The 22,209-nt window shown below is 45.8% G+C and overlaps 2 protein-coding genes across 2 annotated transcripts; both read right to left on the bottom strand.

The window, feature by feature from the left end:
* Positions 1-831: 831 nt before the first annotated feature.
* Positions 832-4,698, bottom strand: mogs (mannosyl-oligosaccharide glucosidase; the record flags this gene model as incomplete). The annotated part of the gene is made up of 4 exons (XM_079999287.1): positions 832-2,602; positions 3,440-3,633; positions 3,857-4,080; positions 4,350-4,698. 4 exons carry the CDS (start codon positions 4,696-4,698, stop codon positions 832-834), a joined length of 2,538 nt encoding a protein of 845 aa, XP_079855413.1.
* A 1,855-nt stretch (positions 4,699-6,553) lies between these two features.
* On the bottom strand, positions 6,554-20,863 carry pdcd4a (programmed cell death 4a). Its single transcript, XM_079998493.1, has 11 exons — positions 20,423-20,863; positions 14,341-14,643; positions 14,158-14,255; positions 11,876-11,989; positions 11,504-11,725; positions 10,985-11,082; positions 10,567-10,681; positions 9,372-9,479; positions 8,932-9,042; positions 8,150-8,289; positions 6,554-7,727 (listed from the first exon to the last, which is right to left on the bottom strand). The coding sequence occupies exons 1-11, from the start codon at positions 20,466-20,468 to the stop codon at positions 7,676-7,678; spliced, it is 1,407 nt and encodes a 468-aa protein (XP_079854619.1). The 5' UTR covers positions 20,469-20,863; the 3' UTR covers positions 6,554-7,675.
* Positions 20,864-22,209: the final 1,346 nt, after the last annotated feature.

Here is a 22,209-nt window from a genome sequence, read left to right as displayed (position 1 = left end):
GGATCAGATGAGAACTCAACTTTTTAAACTCACTGACAGATTGGTAAAAACAGCAATGGACATAAGACATAATAGTTTTAGGGCAAAAATGGCACTGTTGAAGATACTGGCCCTCATTTGTCATGGTCATGTAGAAACTACTGTATTTTTAAATAAACAGTCTTTTTCCTGCAGAACTATCATGTTGACTATGATTATAGAGGGACAGCCTACTAATAGAACATAATTAAAATCCCCTAATTGCATGTTGGCACAAGACCTGGCAAGGTAGTTCTAGCTTTAGGTGAAATTTGTATCGTCAATATTAAAGCAGATTAATTTAATCACAAATTAAATGTATAATTAAAAAGTCTTATACATTCAAATTCAGTCACACTCACATTCAATTTGTTTCTCAATTCCAAATACTTCAGGCATGTCACCAGCCTCCTGTTTTGATCAAAAGGAAAAAAAAAAAAAAAAAGTATAATAATAATAATTTAAAAGTATGTTGCTGCTGCAAATCCACTATCGATTTTACTGAATGAGGTTGTGGGATTGTTGTGCAATTTATTTTTTTAATACATAGGGTAAACATCCCCCTAAAGTAATCTAAATAAGAAAGACAAAGTGTTTACTGCTGAATGGCTGCACTTACTGAAAAAAGTTATAAACCACACGCGGTACAGCAAAACTGTTATCAGCACCACCCTATTCACACTTATTTGTGTAATTAAACACTGGGTACAATAGTTCCAACCAATAGAAAACACCTGTCGCTTACAAATCGATTTAATGATGTATGATAAATGAGGGCCAATGTCTTGAAAACCTTGAGATAAGACGTATGCATCAGTACTGTTCGGCCATCATTAATACTGTCAGGGCCGACCAGCCAGTGAAGGGATGGCTTCCTTGGCCCCTGCCAGTGCTGTCATTGTATTGTTCCCAGACATACCCGGTCTCTGCATATTGTCTGTAAACATTGTTGATAATATTATTCCTGAGTTCATGATAAAGGGCAGTGGCCTTCTCCTGAAATGGCCCGTCTAAGTTACTGTAGTGGTTGAGGGCTCTCACTGCCAAATAGTTGACGTTAATCCAAATTGGTCCCCGCCAGTAGGGGGCGTCATGTTCCGTGTTTCGTTTCATGTACAGAGGATCCGTCCTGGAGAGCGAGCGCAGGCCATAGGGCGTCCATAACCTATCCGTGTCTCTTATGTCTCTCAGGATGTGCTCGAGTTTGGGAGAGTCGGGCTTGAGGATGTGGAGCAGGAAGGGGAACAGGCTCACGTAACCGAGGGCGTTCACAAACTGCAGCTTGGGGGCGCGCCGCACGGAGCGCACGAGGCGCGCTACTGGGAAATGATGACGCGGCTGCCCAGGGGGAACGTACACCTTCTCCTGCTGCAGGGACACAGCCTGAGTGTGGTTGCCAAAGTCGCTGTAAGCACGAAGCTGCTCGGACCAGTGGAGATCGTTCAGCAAGGTGTTGTTACTGAGCACTTGGTGGGTGTGTTCGTACTCCCGCGGGGGTTCGCCGAGAAGCTTCGCTATGCTCGCCATGATGCCCGAGGCCAGCGCCATCCAGCAGTGCAAGTCCACGTGCCGCTCATCCGCTGACGGGTGCGAGGCCCTTGGGTAGTCGTCGAGCCCAGATGTCAGCGTTTTGGGGTTAAGGAACAGGTTGGTGTCCTTGTCACGTCCACGCCAGCGGTAGGAGTTGGGCAAAGGTCCCAGCTGTGTGGTGTTGTACCAGTCGAACCAAGTCTTGAGTCTTGGGAAGAGCCGTCGAAGGAACGGCAAAGTCGCTTGCGATGTTGGGGCATCCGGGTTCGAAGAAAGCTGCTCAACGAGCTCCTGGAGCGCCAGGAAGAGAGTGGGCGGGTTGGCGTTCTCGTTCCACTGGACGACAAACTCGGCCGGAACCTTACTGCGAGCCTCGTCTCCGAGAATCTGCTCTCGGGGGATCCAGCCCTCCATGTTGATAAGGTCGAGCCAATGGGCGGTGGCCTCCCGCGTCACCTGGGGGTCCCACTTACTAAGCAACAGCTGATGAAAGCCCTCATCCCACAGAAATCCTCTCGGGAAGAAAGAGCGCGACGGAACTGCCGTAAATAACGCACCTTCCGGGTACAGGAGTGGGTATTCATTATAGGCCGACTGGACCACCGACTGACCGTAGAAATAGCCCATCCCGCCCAACATGTTGCTCAGTGCTGCCTTGCTAAACTTGATCTGAGCCTGGCTAAAGCTTTTTCTCTCGAGGGCAAAGGTCCTCTCGAACCTGGCATTAAACTCGGCCTTCCTTTTCTCCAGCTCCTCGGTCATGGTCGTCCCGACGAGTTGGTTGGCTCTGTCACGGAAGCTTCCGGACTCAAAAAGAACCTCAACCTGGAACGGAGTCTGGACGGTCACCTGGTGAATTACAAAGTCACTCTCCTTCCTGGTGTCAGTGGGTTTCTGCTGGTGTTGGTGGTGAGGAGGCTTGTAGGTGTCCACAGCAATGTAATGCCTCTTCTCACCAGACGGGGCGCTGTAGACAAATCTGCGGCTGAGACTGTTCTTCACAATGTCAGACAGCCTCTCCAAGCCCGGGGTGACAGTTTGAAGGCTGTTGTAGCTGAAAAAAAAAAACGAGAGAACATTCTGAACCATCCGTCACATTTATTTCCAGTTCTCTGCAGGTTGACACCGCAGCCACAGCTTTCGCACAAAGTGTAACAGCACCTGAGCTTGATCACAATAAAGCGGGGCACAGAGAACGTTTTTTGTCGATCAAATGAAAAACCATTCAATGAATTAACATACGTGTCTACTCATCGTTACTCATCTCGCAGCAGAAAAGATAGCAAACTACATGATTACTATGTGATAAACATGATTTTTATGTTTGTGTGTGTGACAAATACACACTTGTAGTGAATGTTTAGCCCTCAAAATAGAAGGATAATGCATTTTCAAAGTTGGAATGAGTAAAAATGCGGAATATTTTTTCATTCACCCACTTTCATCTTATGCCCCGACGCAACCAAACAGTGCCAGCAACCCATGCTGTTTACAGTGAATATGCCAGCGTTATGCAACCTGTAGGTATGTCTTGGAATAAGGCTAGCCACAGACTGTAAGGGTGACATGTTTAACCATCAATTGAAAGTCTGGTGTAAAAATACTGAAAGACATTGCACTGGGGTAGTGGGTGAACCTATTTCATGGGAAGCTATTTCATTGTTTTGCCTTTTATATTTCATTAAAAATACCATTTCTTACTTTAAGCTGTTTCTCGAATTTACCAAAAGGCTTGGCAGAATCCAAAAAGTAATTTTTCTTATCTATTATATTTAACACCCACAATCTCACGCCCCTGTTCTTACTACTGCTGACCACCATGTGCCTTTCAGAATTTCTGTCTACTCATTATTGATTACCGCAGTCACCAGACAGGCATCCATGCGTTTACCTGGCGTATTTGACATTGGATGCCTCCCCAGTAACCGGTTTGCGAAAGGTGATCTTGAAGTGTCCGAGTTCTTCTGAAAATCCTGTGACGGAACCCAGGCGGTTCCTTTCCTCCACATGAGCCTCCAGGGAACCTTGTGTATCCGCTGCTGCATAAAACATCAGCGAGATGACCGGTGCATGAGGAGCAGAACTCTGGGAAAGAAACAAAAGAAAAGCAATGCGTATTATATTGAAAGAAGACAAATACCAGAATGAAAGGACTTGATTTTGGCAAAAATGATACATTTTGGGACACAAAATACTACACAGGGAGATAATCGATCCTATAACAAACACCAACATCCTATGAGTTGATTAGAAATCGGTTAACTGAGAACCAACATTTAAACCCTGATTGGCTGTTTGAAATCCTCACATGCTGTTTGGCAGTGACCCTCCAGGTCCAGTCTCCTCCGTGGTCTCCTCCCATCCTCTTGACGAACTCGGTGGTCAAGGTGAAGTCGTTGTCTCTGATCTCCTGGACGCCAAAGCTGAGTCCGTCGTGCATCAGCCAGCCGTAGCTTTGCAAATGATCGCCCTGCTCGCAAGTGTGCCTCAGATTCACATCCACGTCAGAGAACTGTCGCATCCACATCAGCCCTGGTGTGATGCAATTCCGCACAAGCGGGTCCATTTGGATGTTTGAGGATCAAAAAAGAAAGACATGGAGCACATTTAATTCCCAAATGTTCACAGTATTCCCAAATCCGGCACTACATTTTCCAAAACATTGATAGCGGAATAGACTTTTCCCCAACTAGGAATCGATTTGTCGGCATTACATAATTTTAGAGGCAATCATTAAAATGGAATCCAATCTACAAAAATCACAAATCTGACCATAAAATGGGCTTAAATAAAGTATTCACCTGTTACAATAGATCTAGGACTTCTAGTTTTCATGCCAAAGTAGACCTGGGGCCTGTAGGTCCCCCAGAACCTCTCTGGGGACACCGCAGCACTGGTGCTGTTGGCGTCGAGGACATGGGGCGACGGGTGCTGCGTCACCACGCGTTTCGCCAGGTTGGAGCGCATGTACAGGGCGTAAAAGAACCAGATGAGGCTGAAAACACAAAGGCCAATCGAGATGTTGATGAAGACTTTGCCGATGTCCACTTTCTTTTTCTTCTCCTTCGAGTGCAACGCAGGGGGGCGCTCGTCCTTTCTCAGCAAGGGAGCTGCGTCGCCCGTCGGCACCCTCTTCCTCTGTCTGCCCATCCTGCGCTGCTGCAGCTGAGGGTCACGGAAACACAGTCTTTTATTTTCTGGGTGCACATTTTCGGGGTTAAGTGTTTAAAGTGACAATCCCTGCGATCATCCGGTTTAGGTGGATGACACTACAAGTCCCAGAATTCCTTTCGAAGCAACGACTTCCTCTCGAAACACTCGTCCCCTTTTCTGGAAAGTATGTCTAATTCTGTGCAACCCATCGGTTTTTGAGAATGCTGGTCCTTCGAGTGAATGTTCACCCACGCTCACGGTTTTTACTGACCGCGACATGTGACACCTGTTGTCAAATTCATTCATTCTTGTGGGGAGAGGCGGACCCCGCCACCAGCAATGGGAACAACACACAGAGGAGCACATGCGTAGCACAAACGCCTTGAGTGTCTGTTTCTTATAAAGTGCAAGCTACATGAAGTGTCAAGCGTGGGATTTACTTTTTTTTTTTTTTTGAACAAATTAACCTCACGGACTTTAAACGACATGTGTATAATAACTAAAGCCACCCACCCTGTCACAGTTAGCAGCAGGCTGCCACAGCTGAACACGCATGCTAGCTTTACTGCTTCAATGAAATCTTTTTCTCCAACTGACGCAGAGTTTATTCAGCTTAAAAGCCCTGATAAGACAGGTGGGTATTTTTTTGTTGTTGTTGTTGTTGCGGAATGCAGTGAATACTCACCCGTCAAAGAACTATGTTTTCAGCGGCTCATTATCTGCTGATGGCTAGGCTAGGCTAGGCTAGGCACTTCCGGGTCCCGCCCCCTTTTCCACGTCCCCGCTGACGTGTACGTACACCGCGCGTTCCGTGTGGCGCTCAGTAGGAGGGCCCCCCCCCCCCCCTAACTTTCATTGTAATTAAAATTAAATTAAAAAGAAAACGGTATTAATATGTACAAATATAATGTGCGATGTGACCCCCCCCCCACACACTATTTCCCCCCAACTGTTTAGCTGGGGTAGTGGTTATTTTCCATATCCAGGCCCCTCAGTCTGGGTTGTCTCTGGCCCCCCAATGTGAGAAGTTAACCCCACCTTGCTTCATGCAACACATCTTTTCTTTTTTTAAACAATAAATAACCACACATCACTGTCCTGTTAAACACTTACAACCTCACAAATAGAGAACTCTTATTATTATTATTGTTATTATTATTATGGCCTACTGATAGTGGCGCCTGGAGTCTGGAGTCACTCTGGCAAAAGTGTGAAAAGAGAGAATGGCTGAAGACCCATTTAAAGACCAAGGCGAAAAGGGTCAATGCAATTTGGAATGTGATGCCTTTACACTTCGAATTCGACCAAAGTAAATAATTGACAGAATTACTAATTAAGGAATTAAGTTGCATAATTAGTTGGTGGCCCCAGCATGTTGGTCGAGTATTTTGGGGGCCCTGAGCAGGGGGAGCATTTGGATCCCTGCATACTAACGTGCATCGCAAGGTACCACACATTCTGCCAACACATGACAATTATTGTGCCGGATTAAAATGTCATGTCCGTTATCGTTGTGAATACTGCGTTTCGTGCTCGCCTTTATCATTGATATTTATTACACACCAAAACCCTTGTATGTTCAAATGTAAAAGAAATAAAGGCAGCTTCCCCCCCCCCCCCCTAGGTCACACATATGTGACATGCTTGAATTATAAAAATTCTCTCTCTCTCTCTCTCTCTCTCTCTCTCTCTCTCTCTCTCTCTCTCTCTCTCTCTCTCTCTCTCTCTCTCTCTCTCTCTCTCTCCTCTCTCTCTCTCTCTCTCTCTCTCTCTCTCTCTCTCTCTCTCTCTCTCTCTCTCTCTCTCTCTCTCTCTCTCTCTCTCTCAAAGAGAAGCAGATTTAGTTCTTTTTTTGGCCTTTTTTTAATCAATGCAATATATTTTGATCCATATTCCTTACTTTGGTCAATGTACTTATCACAAACATTGTCTGAACATACATCAACATAGTTTCTTTAGTAGGACAGGAACTGGGGTATTCATTGGCAATTGTGGTTGATATCCAGTTATTTAAACTCTGAGATTAGCCTAAGGTCCATCATACATTTCACTGATGACAGAGCAGCAATACTTCAATTTCTGACCAAATTCAAGCGAAAAGTGTTACTTGCCCAAAATTCACCCCAATTCATTCCTACATGGAGAAGGAAAGGGCTTCTTAACATATATGCCCCAAAGTAAGCTTCATATGAACAATGAAAAGGTACCAGAGATGCTCTCGTTTTGCCTGCTGTGCTTTGCAAAGTCAACCTGGGGTCTTTACAGAACAATGAAGGGACACGGAACAGAAGAATCTGCAAAAATCCCGACAGAACTTAAAATAGAAAGAAAGAAACCCCACAACAAATATGTTGCATATAGAAGATAACATGTGTCATCTTTTGGAAAGAAATGACAAATCTGTGGTGGAAAATAAGAGTGTAAGCTTCTGTCGCTTATCTAACGTACTCAGCACTTACATTATAGTATGCCGTCTCCTATTTACTTTCATTCAAGTGCTTTTTTTTTGTATTTTATAATGCAATACAATCAGAAATAAAAGTAAAAGCAGAAGGGGCATAGCACAGCAAAAGACACGAAGCACCAAAAGAAAAAACACCCCCAATTCCTCCCAGAAGAACCCAGCCTTTGCTTCTTCTGAAGCTTTGGCTTCAATCATTTGAATCTGGTTTGTACAAAGCCTGAGGCAAACCGTGTTTTATGAACCCTGGCAGTCAATAAGTAACACCCCACCCCCACCCCCACCCCCTTTACAAAAATGACAAAATAAAAAGGAGTAGGGAGAATTAATGAAGGGAACTGTCAGTCGACCGTCACGCTGGTGTGGATGTGCGCCCGTGTCCGGTGACGCCAATTTACAGCAAGAACAAGTGGACTGCCAGTACTGCCGCGGCTGGAGGAACACGGGCCAGAGGGAAGGCAGAGTGAGAACCTGAAACCCTCCTCCCTTCTTCCGCTTCTCTTCTCCTCCGGCTTAGATCTTGATCAGGCCTCCGTCTCCCTCGCTCACGAAGCGCTTACGTCCTCTGGTGGACAAAACAGGAAGGTCAGCAGCCGATAACAGCGCTGACGGGTTGACTAAAGCAAAATGCAAGCGCTTGAGAATGTTTGATGCCTAAACAATTAAATCAGTAAATAAATCACACAGCACACCATCGAGAACCGGGCTCCCACAAACAAACACCACTGTACACAAAACATGGCTGAATGAATATCATCAGAATCTGGATGTCACTTATTCCCAGTTTGTACAAAACACAGTAAAATGTAAAAACAAGTAAAATATATAGCTAAATTTTAGAAAAATATTTACATACAACAAAAGTAGAATCTGAATTTAATTGCATGCAATAGATACAGTATATGCCTTTGTTATAATGAAATCTGAAAATATTTCACAGCAATTAAAAAAAAAAAAAAATCAAATCCATGTGTGCTTGGCTGTCACCTGGAGGGGCAGGCGTCTCGGAGCTGTTTGGTGATGACAGACTCTTGGTAGCACAGATCCACAAAGCTCTCCATGATGGTGTGGGCGTGTGGAACGTCAAGGTTGATCTCGGGGAGTTCGTCGTAGACACGCTGGAAACCCTGCGAGTGCGGCCGGTTCACAATGATCAGAGATGCCATCAATACAATATAAAATGACAGCTCAACCGGAGCAGAGAGCTTTATAATAATGATAATAATAATAATAATAATAATAATAATAATAATCTTGGCGACCAGCTAGTCTTCTTGGGGTCCAAGAAAGCATTAATAACATTAAGAAGGAAAGAACGACAGTGAAACATTTAAATGAGCTAAACAAGCAAAGACAAACAAAAGACTAAAGCTGCCAGAAAAATCAAGATACACGTATTGTTCCTAAAGTATTATATCAGTTTCCTTTTAAAACATATTTTCCCTTATATTGACCGGTAAGCTATTCCAAAACATGATTTCATTTTGGTTGAGGTACATTCATCTGCCCCCTACTGGCCACTCTAGTGAAATGAGAATGAATTTCTGAGCTATAGATCATTTTATTATAGAGAGATTTGGTAATTTGGAGTATTGATGACTACGTAACAAAATACCAATAAACTCACAAATAATCTTTCTTTGACGTGAGAATCACGTCAGATACCGCGTGAGGAACAGCCCAGGAAAACTCTGGATTCCCCGTTCTGAGCAACTTGGAATTTAAGGTTTTTGACTGATCAGCTAATTAACAGCGGCATGACGACTGACCCGGTTCATCTGGTCCACGGTGATGAGGCCGATCTTCCAGAAGGCCTGGAGCAGCTTCACCATCATATTGACGGCTCTGTCTCCTTTAGCCTCCAGCACCATCACTATAGCCTGTCGGATGAATAGTACAAACAATGCACTATTCATTACTTTGGAGAGTAAGAGCTAAGGTAAGAATTTAAAATAACAACTGTACAAGAATGTTCTTGTGAGAAGTGTTTCAAGAAGTGGTTCTTGACACAGCCCACCATGACCACAAGGTGCTCATTATATGGCTTATTATAGCCTTTGTATATCTCCTCTATTGAGCTTTTCAAGCAAACGTTAATTTTTTGTTTGCGCTCCGTCTGTGGTCTCAGTTCACAGCGTTTCCATGACGAAAGACTTATCAGAACGTTGAAACGCTGGAAGCTTCCGGGTTTCGGTTCCTCCGTGTGTACCTCATAGACCAACTCGTGGTGGAAGTGGGGAACTTCCAGGTCCCTGAGGCAATGCTCCGCCTCCGACACTTCCCCCGATACCAGGTACTCCTTCAGCAGGAGGTTCATCTGGAACAAGGGACAAAAAAACCCAAAACATTATTTAATCATACATATCAGGAAATTTGGGAAAGATTTGGAAAGAGCCATTACCCCCTTGTACGAACGCCCCCTCCCACCCTCACCCAGGGCTACCTGGAGCTTGCATTGTAAGGAGAGCTTTACTGAAACCTATGGGACATTAAATCATATCAATGCTAAATTTAAGGATTGCTTATGTTAAGTCCAAAGCACAAATCCACTCCGGTATTTTGAGTCAACCGTGTGGATTTGCTCCGTTTAAACATGAGACCAGCTGGAGCGAAAACACGGCAGGATTTTTACTCTCCTAACCTAGAATTATTATACACTCGCCAAACTTCCCACGGAGCTTTGGATCAGAGGTGATCAAGTTGATACCGTTCCACTGGGGACCGACACCTAATGACATTAATCTGGCTCAGCGCTCGCTGAAACCTCCAGCCTTTTCGCCAGACGCCAGCAGCCCAGCGAGCGTCGACTGAGCTCGCAGGAGTACGGAGGGAGAGAAGAAAAAAAAAAAAAAATAGAGGAACTGAAGAGGGCGAGAGGGCAAAAACATTCAGAATCACAAGAGAAATCACGGAAAAAGTTCCAGTTTTCCAGTTCAACGCAACTCCCTTCTGCCAGAGGCTGCACAAACCAAAACTGGATCCAGGAGGAATACATATGGAGGATAAAGAGGTGTGGTTGTGAGTTTGTGTGAATGCAAATATACCGTGTCAGACAGACAGACAGACAGACAGGCATGTACACTCATCAACACTGCCCCCTGCCCGTCCTGTGTTTGAAGAGCCAACTCCTGGCAAGGGAAGCGTTCTGCTGACACAGCAACACAGCAGAGGGCACAGTGTTGTTGTTGTTTTCCCCCAAAATGCTTTTCAGTGACTGTTTACCCCGCGTGAGAAGACAGCACTGAAGAAAAACCCTGTCCTCAAAGTCCCATTTTAGGTCTTCCTGAGTGATTATGACGAAACCCGTGAGTGAAACCCGGGCATCAGACGGAAACCCGCTTGATTATCGTTGTTTTGCGATAGTTGAATTTGGGGGTGGGCGGGGTCACCGGGCTGGAGCTCACCTCTTTGATGAGATGTTTGACGGGTCTGAGGCCTCCGCCCACGCCCCACACGTTGTCCAGTCGCACCATCTCCCTCTTCATGGAGAGCAGCACTGCCGCTCGGTCCAACGCCACTCTGAGGAGACATCGGCGTCGCGGTTTAGCAGACGGCAGACGGCACAGAGGCAAAGCCAAAGCACGAGCCAGATAAAACAGTCAGGAAAATGACTCCCTCGCAAGTGTCACGGGAGGGCTGGTTTTATAGTAAACTTTCAGGACCACAAACCCACCTCCCCGATCTGGAGGGTCTGGGAGGACTTTCCGATCCCTTGGAAAGCCGGAGCTAGATCTGCTTGAATTTTTGGCTTTGAAATGAGTTACATTGGGAGCAGCTTCAATTGGCAAACAAAGCATAAGAAACCATATGGTAATTTTTTACCTGGCGTGGTCGCAGACCACTTGGCCCTTGTAGCAGTCCAGGAACGCCATGGAAAGCACGTGGTCTGCGATGGCTCTGGCTATAAACTGGCCCAACATCTGTGGGAGGAAAGAGGAAATCCACGGTCATTAAAAAGTCATAACACGCCTTCTAACCAACATCATTTATTTGGGAATCATGCAGATGATGTGGATTCAGCCACTTTAAGTGCCATGTTTTATAAAGCAGGACATTACTGTATACAATCATAATGTCAGGGTTTTGAAATATAAATCTTGAGATATATTATTAGTTGTGGCACGGCGGTTCTATTTTTCTTGGTGACCCAGTGGCATGACTTTGTTTAGGCCTCCTCAAATTATTTGTTTTTATCGACGGAAAAGTTTTGAAACCCTCAGAGCTCATGGGGGGAAAAAATAAAAAATAAAAATCACGGTGAACCTTGGATTTCAGCCTGTAATTCACGCGGATGTAGATTAATTGACGTTATTTCACGCCAACCCCGAACCAGCCGTGTACCTGTGGAGCCTCTGGGGTGTCCAGGATCAGGTCGGGCAGCTCTTTCAGCATCTTGTCGAAGGCCCGGGCCATGTCGGCCTGCGACAGCACTTTGACTGACAGGTCAGACAGCAGGCGCGACGTCAGCTCGCGGTGGCTCGCCTTGCCCTCCAGGGACAGCGACAGGGCCATGGACGAGAACTCAAATTTGTGAGGGCCCAGGTTGAGCCCTTCCAGCAACATCTAAAACAGATTGGTGAGAAAAGCCGTTGTTGATGGACGAGTTAAGAACTAGTGGATTGTTTTAACTGTCAAAAAACGATATGTGATGAGTTCGTTTGACATCGGCTAGTCGACTAGTATTTTGCACACTATGTATGGTGCTCATCTCACCTGGACCTCTTTTGTGTCTCCATGCTCAAAGTACTCCTGCACGATTGGGTTGACGGTTTTTTCCAGCTCCTTCTCGTTGAGCTCTGGCACGACCGTGGCGTAAACCGTGTCTCCCTTTAGATTTAATGGAAAATATAAATATTATATTATGGCCAGAAATGTACATACAGCACACTTAGCGACATGCAAGATCCTTATCACATGGATACATGATGTTACAAGCACCGTGTCATTTCCAAAAATACATCCTTGCTTCCTTTAATCATTTTTTAAAATCATATCGCAACTTGTAATTTCTTCACATTAGCGGTGAAGTGGCGCCTCGAGTGCGCTGCATGCCAAACGGCTGCTCAGCATGCAGCCCGCCACCGTCTCTGCACTGCACACACGGGGAGGATATTGGTATTGAACCCCTCGTCTCAATCAGAGTAAGGTGGACATAAAAGGGAATTTTCTCCAAAAGGCTGCAGTATCACTTGGATGACTTGGGCCCCTGTAGCCATCCGCATCCTGATCTGTATTTCGCCATCAGATATTGCACGACCCTCTCCACAACACCGCAGGAAACAGCTGGTAATGGAGCACTTTGTGACCGTTTTGTCAGTTTGCATGAGTCAGGTCATCCCCCTCGGACCTCCCTCCCTCTCTCCACCCACAGAACATCTACTACCTGGACGGTTTTGTTGCTCTTTTTAAATGGCGTAAATTCTCTGTGTAAATGTGTAGAAATCCCAAATCACAAAGTGGTCGAAGTGTCTTGGATCAGTTGTCGTTCCAACTCTAATGAGTGAATTCACTATCAAAACAGCAACCTCGCCAACTAAGACTTTGTGTCCTAAGTCGGAATGTCTAGAATAAAACTTCAGTTGCGTTCAGTTTGAAAAGAAAAATGTTGTCCGATTCATTTAATTGAGTGACAAAAAAAAAAAAAGACAAAATTTAACACTCCCCTAATCCACTATGCTTCACATATTCTCAGCAAAACACCATGATTGATTTGAACTCAAACCTGTGCACAGTTCTAACTGTTCAGGACACCAGCCCGAACAGGCCTGACAAACTTCTCAAGCCAAAGAAACCTCAGCATTAATGACGCACAAAGGAGCGTACGTGCTTTTGCGTTTGGACAGAAAAGCTGCTGTTTTCCAACAGAGTCAACGTGATTGTAGAGAAACCTTCATTGTTTTAAACTTCTCCAAAAGAAAGCCGGTTAATAAGAAAAAAATGAAGTGTTTTGGGCCAAAAGCCGAACATAAAGAAACAACTCTTTCATTCTCCTTTCTGTGACGTGAGGAAACGAGGCGCGTGTAAAAATAAATACCTGCTAGTACATTGAGCAATAAAAGGAAAAGGAATAAACTCAAAGAAAACGGTCGCCGTCACCTTTCTCCACTTTGACTCATTCGCTGCCGGGATTGAAGTCGCACAGCTTGGTAAGAAGGAGCAGAACAACCTGCCCAACTGTCCAAGGGATCAACATGTTTTTACAGCATTCAGCTGGTTGCCAATTACCACACCGACATTGCCCCCCTCCCCTCCACTCGTACAACCTCCAAGGCCAAACCGCAGCGGCCCGTCCCGTTATCAAAGGGGGACGTTTTGCCTCGACAGGCGCTGCCAATCGCGGTGACCAACAGGTGATGCGCCAACGCCTCAGCCTGATACCGTGGTTAAAGATTGAAAACAAAACAGGTGATTTTGATGGGACGCAACCTTCTGGATGACCAAACGCTCCGGACTGTCCAGGATCTGGGACACCAGTTGATCAGAACACTACACAGTCTCCATTTAGGAACTCGTATCGTGGGATAGTGGACCGTTGTGTTTTGGAAGAGGCTGTGTTCCCCCCCCCCCGGTCACAATACAGAGTGCACCACATTGTGCACTCCATCAAACATTGGTGTGTGTGTGTGTGTGTGTGTGTTTGAGAGAGCTTGTTGTGCGCGTGTGGACAAACGGGCCGTTCAGCGTGCGAGGCCTCATCGCTATTCACGGGAGGGTCCCAGCTGTGGCAGCAGCATGTTAGCGCGGCAAAAGTCACACAAGATGTAATCCAGCGAGGCCACGGTTTGGTGGTGACTGGGCCTTTTTGGAACAAAGGTAAAGTGCGTTACGCAAGAGGCCCTGACTGAGAAAAAAAACAACTAAATAAAACTGGCATGAAGTGACCTTTGCTGGTAGGGCTCAGCGTTACTGAGGGAAATGTCACGCGTGTAATGGCTTCAAAAGGCTCAGAGACGGGGGGGGGGGGGGGGGGGGGGGGGCTTCGCGGATGGACTCACCTGAGCAGATTCGTCGTAGTTTGGGTCTCGTACATCGGGCTCCTCCACCTCGTAGACCATCCCCGCCGCCCCCCACACTCCTTTCCCCCCAGCCCCACCTGGCGAACGGAGACGCGGAATATTTAAACAAAAAGGTACCCGAGTCGTATTTTCGCCGTTGAAATGCCGGCCCTTAGAACTCACCCTTCTTGGGCAGGCCGCGGCCTTTGCCGGTTCGCGACTTGCGGTCGTTGGTGTTGGGCTTGCCCTTGGGACTGTTGGGGTCGGCGCCCGTCGGCTCTCCCGACTCCGAAATGGACTCGCTGGTGGAGTTGCGGGACGAGGACTTGCGCAGGCGGCGCTTGGCTTTGGCTTTGAGTCGCGCCTCGTGCAGCGCCTTCTCCTGGGGCGTCCAGTTCCCGTTCACCTCCACGTCGTTCAGCGCGTCGTCCTCGTCCCCGTAGGGCGCGTCGACCTGACGCGGCTCGCCGTCGAAGGAAAACACGCCTGGGAAATTGTGACAGAGGGCAGGAGCATTAGGAGGGGGGAAAAAAAAAAACAAAAAAAAAACCCACAACTCTCTTCACTGTTGTTCGCTCTGTTTTTGTACTTGAAAAACAGAAAATAACTTTACTGAGAAAGAGGAAGGAATTGACTTTGCATTGCATTGCATTGCCTATATACACTGTAGCGCTGATAGTGGGTGAAGGGGAGTGCATGAGGCTTCTGGATGACACTGGTTAACTGGCACCAATGACCAAAGGCAAGGAAGGACAGGAAGGGAAGTTGACCGTTTAGTTTTTTTTGTTTTTCCGGGAAGAAGATGAATGTGTCATTAATAGTGTTTCCCTTTGCGAAAAGTGGCCACGGCTGGCAACAACAGAGAGTTAGAAGAGCCAATGAGGAGGGAGTTCATTGTTGCTGCCGCGCCTTCCCAAATGCACAAGTGATTGTTTCCACTTGTTAGTTATGACTCAGCCAGCATAGGAACGGACTGCTGCAAGCCAGCACGTAGTATTGGTGATGAGAACGGGATGCTAAAATCTCGTGCGCGCGGTCGGAGTGGGACCGGCTGTCGGAGCAGGACAACGCAGGTTGTTTTTTTACTTTCAGGTCGCATTCCGTTGGCAGGACAGTGTTTTTTTATTAGCGCTGATTTTGAAGACATGACTCCGGCCTCCGCGGCGCGCCGATCCACAGGCGGCGCAAGATCAGAGTGGGACCGATCCCCTGCACAAGGACCATCAGCGAACCCAACACAAGGACACAGAGAGACTCTTCACCACTGCAGATATAGAACGATGTCTAGGCCTACATTTCAGCCTTCCTGCATTTGCCGCAGGGAAGTACACACAACAGCACATAGAAGTGGCGCGCAGCACATAGAAGTGGCGCGCTACAAATAACATCGAGGGCGGGTGCGCAGAAAAGAGAAATGCCGTCTTCTGGCTTTCCATGCGGGTTTGGCAAGGCAGCCCTGACTCCATATAGCCGTGGCGGGCCCAGTGCCTGTCATCTGACAGCACTGTAGAAGATAGAGTCCGCTTTCCCCTTTGGTGTGTAATGAATACTCCAGAGACCTTCTCGCATGCGCCAACTGCCAGTCCTAAAAAGTTATGTCCATATGGATTACAGGACACTCTGATACCAAGGGCAGAGGAATGCACTCCGGCCACAAAGCCAACACGACCATCTATGAAGGAAGCACTTATAAAAGGAGAAACCCGTTTGGTTGTGATCTCGTTTTAGGCACAGGGTAAAACAAGAACATAAGAACGGAAGTAAGTGGCTCGGAGCCAGAACGCTCCGCACCGATTTAACCTGTCCGACGACTCCCACCGGGGCTCGATTCTGTAAACAAGTGACCACGTGTCGTCTCCTCTTTCAGGCTCCTCCCTCTTCCCCCTCGCGGGCACAGAGGTAAATTGGGAACTACCCAATGGCAGCACGCCAAACAAAAAGGCAGAGGGAGAAGAAAAAAAAATAAAAATAAAAAGCTGCAGCCGAGGCAGGAATTGCGAAAGCAGAAAAACAAGGTTGGAGCCCGCCTTGGTATGTCACATGTGGAAGGTGTTTTGTAGGGCTGTACCCGACTCAGAATGTTGTCAGTCTCATCGGACTCGGCTGTTCAAAGTTAATAGTCGACTAGCCGGCGGGGGGACAGGGCCGGCTCTTCCTATAGGCTCCCTAGGGCGCCAACCAGCGGGCGGGCGGAGAGGGAGTGATCGGGGCGCATTTTGCGCTCATGTCTCCCTCTCCACGGCGGCATTTTTTTTTTAAGTCTGCTTATGGAACGAGACAAGTGCGTAACGGGGACACTTTCTGGTGACTCTCCCCCCGATCGCCCCTTCTCCACGCCTTATGCGCAGAAGATAACCTTCAGGAGTCGATGAGTCGTGCCCTCTCTCACTCTGTGCCCCACACTGTTTTTGGTTGTTTTATTTGGGGGAACGGGGCACGGAGATCGGGTGCACGGCGAGCCATGTTTGACTCACACACACAAAAATATATTTACGATTCCACTGATTTATAATTCCCCATTGAAATGTTATCTTTTTGTAAGCTTCTATCGCTTCTATCCTGTTATTGTAACGCACACTGACAAAAAAAAGAAAAGAAAAAAAAAAAAGACAAAACGACTGTCCGGCTTGAAGTCAGTCGACAGACGGGTTCCCAACTGATGATGCAACTCCTCGACTTTCAGGGGACAGCCCTAGTTATTTGGTAAATTAAGCTGTGATAGTAAGTTATAGCTAAGGAAACTTATTTTGCACACAGTTATCCCTGAAAAACAGAAGCTATTACACATATAGCGATAACATATCAGGGCCTCATCGATTCCGAAAAGAAGTCAGAATGTGTTTATTCGGAGAAGTACATTTTCGTATACAATGAATTTGTTGTGGTAAAGACTGCTGCATAGCCACACAGACAATTACAATAAAAAAAAGCTTAACAGTCAGAAAGGAAGTAGCCAAAAACAACATTAAAAAAACAGCCCAATATGTAAAACCATACATAATATACAAAATGAAAATTTTATAAACAGGATAATTAAAGTTAAAGGGCAAAATCTGGGGGTAAGTGGCAGTATGGTTTCTAGTCTGGCTATGGGTAATAATATAAATGATATACTGTATAGGGTGAATAAATACATATACAATAATAAAAGGTATGGATAGCAATAGATGAATAAATAGTTACAATGTTATTGCTTTTTTTATTTCAGTATTGTTACAAAAACAATGCTATAACAAAAAAATAAACGATTTACAGCCAATTATGTGCCACTCCCATAAGCAGCCTGTACAAAAGTTCAAGCACAACAGATCCTTTAACAACATCCTCTAAGGTTGTGTTGACACGCAGCAGAGTGGCGGTGTGGTGGGATAGCCCACATCTGAGCAGGAGGGGGAGGAGGAGGTCAGCGGAGCTGTTTGCACGCGGACTCTTAAGAGATTGACCTACTTGTTGCCACTGTATACGGCCGCCCGGTGTGGGGTGACAACACGAGGGACGACGGCCACCGACAAATGCACATAAGAGCCGAGGCCGAGGCTCAAAGAAATTCATCCCGTTCTATAATCGTGAGCGAGCCGCACCGGGACGGGCCGATAAATATGGAGGAGGAATTGGGTGCGGCCAGCAGTTAAACTGTCACTTCCTACGGCCTGCAGAGTGGTTCATATCACTGCTAACAGGCTTAAAAAAATAAAATAAATGTCAACGTTTAGCCCTTCAGATGTGACATTCAAGACGGTCTTGACTCGCGTTGAGGTATAGGTTTTTGACTGCATGAAACATAAGCTTTGGAGCTCGGAGACATTTTCGTGGATGAACTTTATGCCGTCGGTTGTTTTATGTGGTGCAAGATAAGATTCAAACACTTCAGCAGGGTTTGTGCCAATCTCTGATTTGAGACAAGTTATGATTAGATTAAATAATCACCCCATAACACCCAGGCCAGCTATGCATCTTACGCCCTTGTTTGGACAGTTGTTTGGTTCCTAAAATGTGCACGGACACAGAATCAGAGTCAGTACTAATGTAGACTCAGCCGCCCATGAAGGAATCAGGCTTGGCATTTATGACATGGAGTGCACTCCCTTATGCACTTATGCCTATATGTATCCAAGAGTTATGTAACTGTTCGTACAGATGGTGCTTCATATGTGTATAAAAAGAAAACTCAGGGTATTAAAAATAAATAAATAAATAAAAAAGGCCAGAGGATTGATCTATGGTCATGTTGCTAAACCGATGACCATGGCACAGATAAATCCATGTAAAACCAGACAAATCAGGTAATGCGGTTTCACTCGCAGGTGGATAATCAGCCATTGGGATACGATTCGACAAAGCCTTGTTTTCGTAGTTCCATAGGTCAATTCAGTTGTGGCGTTGTAAAATCTCTTTGTTTTTAAATGCCACAAGTGAATTTCCCATGGCACCATATGTGACCTCCCCAGCCCCCCAGGGCTATAAGCTTTGGTAATGTTTTGTCCCGCTATTAAGCGAGACAAAGGAGACAGCTTGACCACACAGCCTCAGAGCTGCATAATCAACCGTCATTGACCAGCCTTTGGAAGAGGCCAATTAGGTTCACAGAAAAAAAAAAAAAAAAAAAAACACACACACACACACACACACACACACACACACACACACACAGAATGACCATTTTGTTTTTCCACAAACACCAGAGTTTCGGTATAATTGTAACGGGATGCAATATTTCACATACGCTGAATTGACTTTTTACCTGTACCGGGAGGAGCGGACACAATTTTGTGAATGTACATTCTCGGGCAAGGCAATAACTAACTAACAACTAACATCATTGTCAAATCAGCTGAGCAGACGCTTTTTCAAAGCGACTTACAATAAGTACATTTGTCACAGTATCAAACCAACTGTGTGCCACAGTCAGAGCCAAAGTCATAACTAAATTAAAGCAGAAAAGGACACAAACGGGTCCAAAATGATGGTTAAATGCTCATTACAAGTCACCTGAAGACAAAAGGCATCTTTAAATGGCTTGATTTTGATTTTTATTTTTACTAAAATGTTGCAGGAATTTGCATATCGCTCAAGTTGTAAATTGCACGTTAACATAACCTAACCGAATTTTGGATTACTAACACATAATTCGACCCATTGCATGCATTATCAGCCCTAATGGCCTCTGCGTACTGGCATATGCTTTGCAGGTTGTTGTTGTTGTTTTTTGTTGCTCGAGCACATATCACAACCACGAACACGTCGACGCATACGTTTAGGTAAACACTGACATTATCCTCGCCGTGCATGCCTTACGTAACTAGTGAGGCACCGCTATTGGTGCAGGGGGTGAGCTATAGGGTGACGTCACTCTTGTTTTGAATGGCCATATAGCGCAGCACCGTGACGGTGGACTGTACCGCTCCGACGCGAGACGCGCGTTCCATTGTCACGCGCGCCACGCACGCCACTCGCGTGCGCGTGGAAGCCCCGAACACAATAGGTGTAGATCACGTGCTCAACACGCGCACGAGGAAATAACAACTGGTGATCGTCTGCAGCAAGCCTGTCCCGCGCGTCACAACAAAGCGCACGCGCGCCCCACACACACACACACACACACACGTTGCGCGGAACGTTAATACCGATGCACAGACAATAATAGGGGGTGAATGTGAAACGAAATTCTGCAACGCATTTAAACGCTAAATGCTGTGATTGTGTACCCGCCCTCGGATTTCCATGTTGCACAGTGAACACACACACACACACACACACACGCACACCCCGTTTATTTTTTTAATATTTATATTTTTCGCTTGTTTATCTGACCCCCCCCCCCCCACCTTGCTCCGCACCGCCGTGGGAGCCTGCCCTCGCTGGTGTGATTTGTGCGACACGTTCACTGTCCTGAATTCTCGCAACAACACCCCAAATCGGAATGAAAAACGCAGACGCACTTGCAGAGATCGTACTCTCTCAGGCGGAAGTCCGTGCCGTTTCCCCAGATATCCGGTAGGGGCAAGTAGAGTTTATTCAACAAAGACGCGTTAAATAAACACGTCATTAAAACACAACGAGATCGGACGGGGTGAGTTAACAGCCGTCGGGTCCGTGCTGTGCAGCGGGCGGGGAGCACATGGTGGAGCGCGGTGGCGGTCCAGCCCTGCCAGGGGACAATGGGCCAAGGAGTGCCACACGACCCACGACCGACGATCCCTCATCGACATCAACTGCGTGTTCCGAAATGCACGTCTCGGACAATGCCTGGTGTAAATGTACTCACCGTCGTGTTTCTGAGTGGCGGACCACGTCTCCACTTCGGTCGCCATGGCGCTCTTGTTATAGGAATTGCTTGTTTAACTGTTTGGTTGCTCGTTTTTTTTGGGGGGGGGGGTGGTTTTTGTTTTTTTTTGTTTGTTTGGGTTGGTTTTTTTTTTTACGCTGCACACGCTCGCGATGGACAAATCCTCGCGTGTCCAGCAAGTGAAAATGACAAACAATCGTCAACGACGCTCGGTGCCTTAAATACACGGTTGACTAATCGCTACTGGCGCGTTTTCCTTAATATTTCGTGCAGACGTCGGCTCGGCGCAAATGCGCTAAGAAAATACAGCTGCAAATACAAATAAAAAAAATAAAAATGCAGAAAAGAAAGGTATCGCGCGGTTGAGCAAGCGCGTTCAGCTCAACACCACAAGCTGGAGGGAAAATGGCCAGTGAGCGCACATTGCAGCGAGCAGCCTGCAAGATAAACAAAGTCTGTTTTTAACTTTGGAAGGAGCGGCCAGTCAGGGTCACGTGGGCCGGGCGCGGGAGGCGATTGGCTGAAACGGGGGGCGGGTATCCGTCCCGGCCGACCAATCAGGGAGCAGAGTAAAACGGGGTAATGTACTAGAAGTGTTACGCAAACGGCGTAACGGCGACTTGTAAAAGTGACGTTTTGGTTCTACGTTTATTACAGAATTATTACGTCTATGAAAGTAATTAAAAATTAGTGCGACATTTTGAACAAGTAAAAGCGATGCATACATATGGACATAGATATATACATAAATAATAAGTAAAAACAAGTACAAGGCAATAAAACCAATTATACGTAAAATATATATTTTTTTTTTAAAAGTCAAATAAATGAAAGAAAATAAAAATGACGTGTTATTTAGAATGAAGTATTCGTTTTAAGTCATTTATTAAGCATTCCTGAAGCCTGATCTTTGTCAATCATCGCTGACCTTTACTATCATAGGAGTAGTGTTATCACCGCGGCTCAAGTGTCCTGGTGTGTACATGACCCTGCGTACAGCAAAAGAAAAAACATGTAAATAATGGGAAGAATTGTTTTTTTTAAGCCGGGTGCTGGCTTTTCTTTTATTTATTTAGTATCGTAGTTAATGTAGCCTGTTGTATTGGTTGTTCAGGGATGTTATCACTGCGGGGTATATTCTCCCTGGCCTGTCATAACATTACATTACCCATTATCCATTATTATTATCCATACTTAAATTATAACATATAAAAACATTATCCCACATAAGAAAGACAGTATAATAATATTTAACTGGAAATTCATTGTTGTAAAACTTTCAATAGTTGTAAAATGTTTCACTACATGTGATTTTGTGTGATAATGGGTGCGCTGGTTAATGGCCCCCTTGATATTTACCAATATCAAATAAATATCCCTCACACCAAATCGATATTGAAACACTAATACTAAATCAAATCAAAAATATTGTCCCACGCAGTGCAAAATCTCTCTAGGAATTAAAAGTGCATGTGTTGCAGTTTGGTTTCGAGCACAAAAATCTGTGAAGCTTCGCCACCGACTGGCAGCACAGTGAACTGTTCTGACAATTTCCCAAAATGAAGATTGATCACCGACAGTTGGACAGTGATTCCCAACCTTTGTCATATCAAGGACCCACATTTTACACACATTAGGCAATGGATGCCATTTGATAAGATTCTGTCTCGGAGATCTTTATTATTAGAAAGGATTTAGTACAAACCTCCACACAGGGGAAAACAATTGTGAAACTAGGATCAAAACAGTTGTTATTTTATTTAAAA

Source organism: Zeus faber (genome assembly GCF_960531495.2).
Source record: "Zeus faber genome assembly, chromosome: 4".
Lineage (NCBI taxonomy): Eukaryota > Metazoa > Chordata > Actinopteri > Zeiformes > Zeidae > Zeus > Zeus faber.
This window is presented reverse-complemented; position numbering and strand designations above follow the sequence as displayed.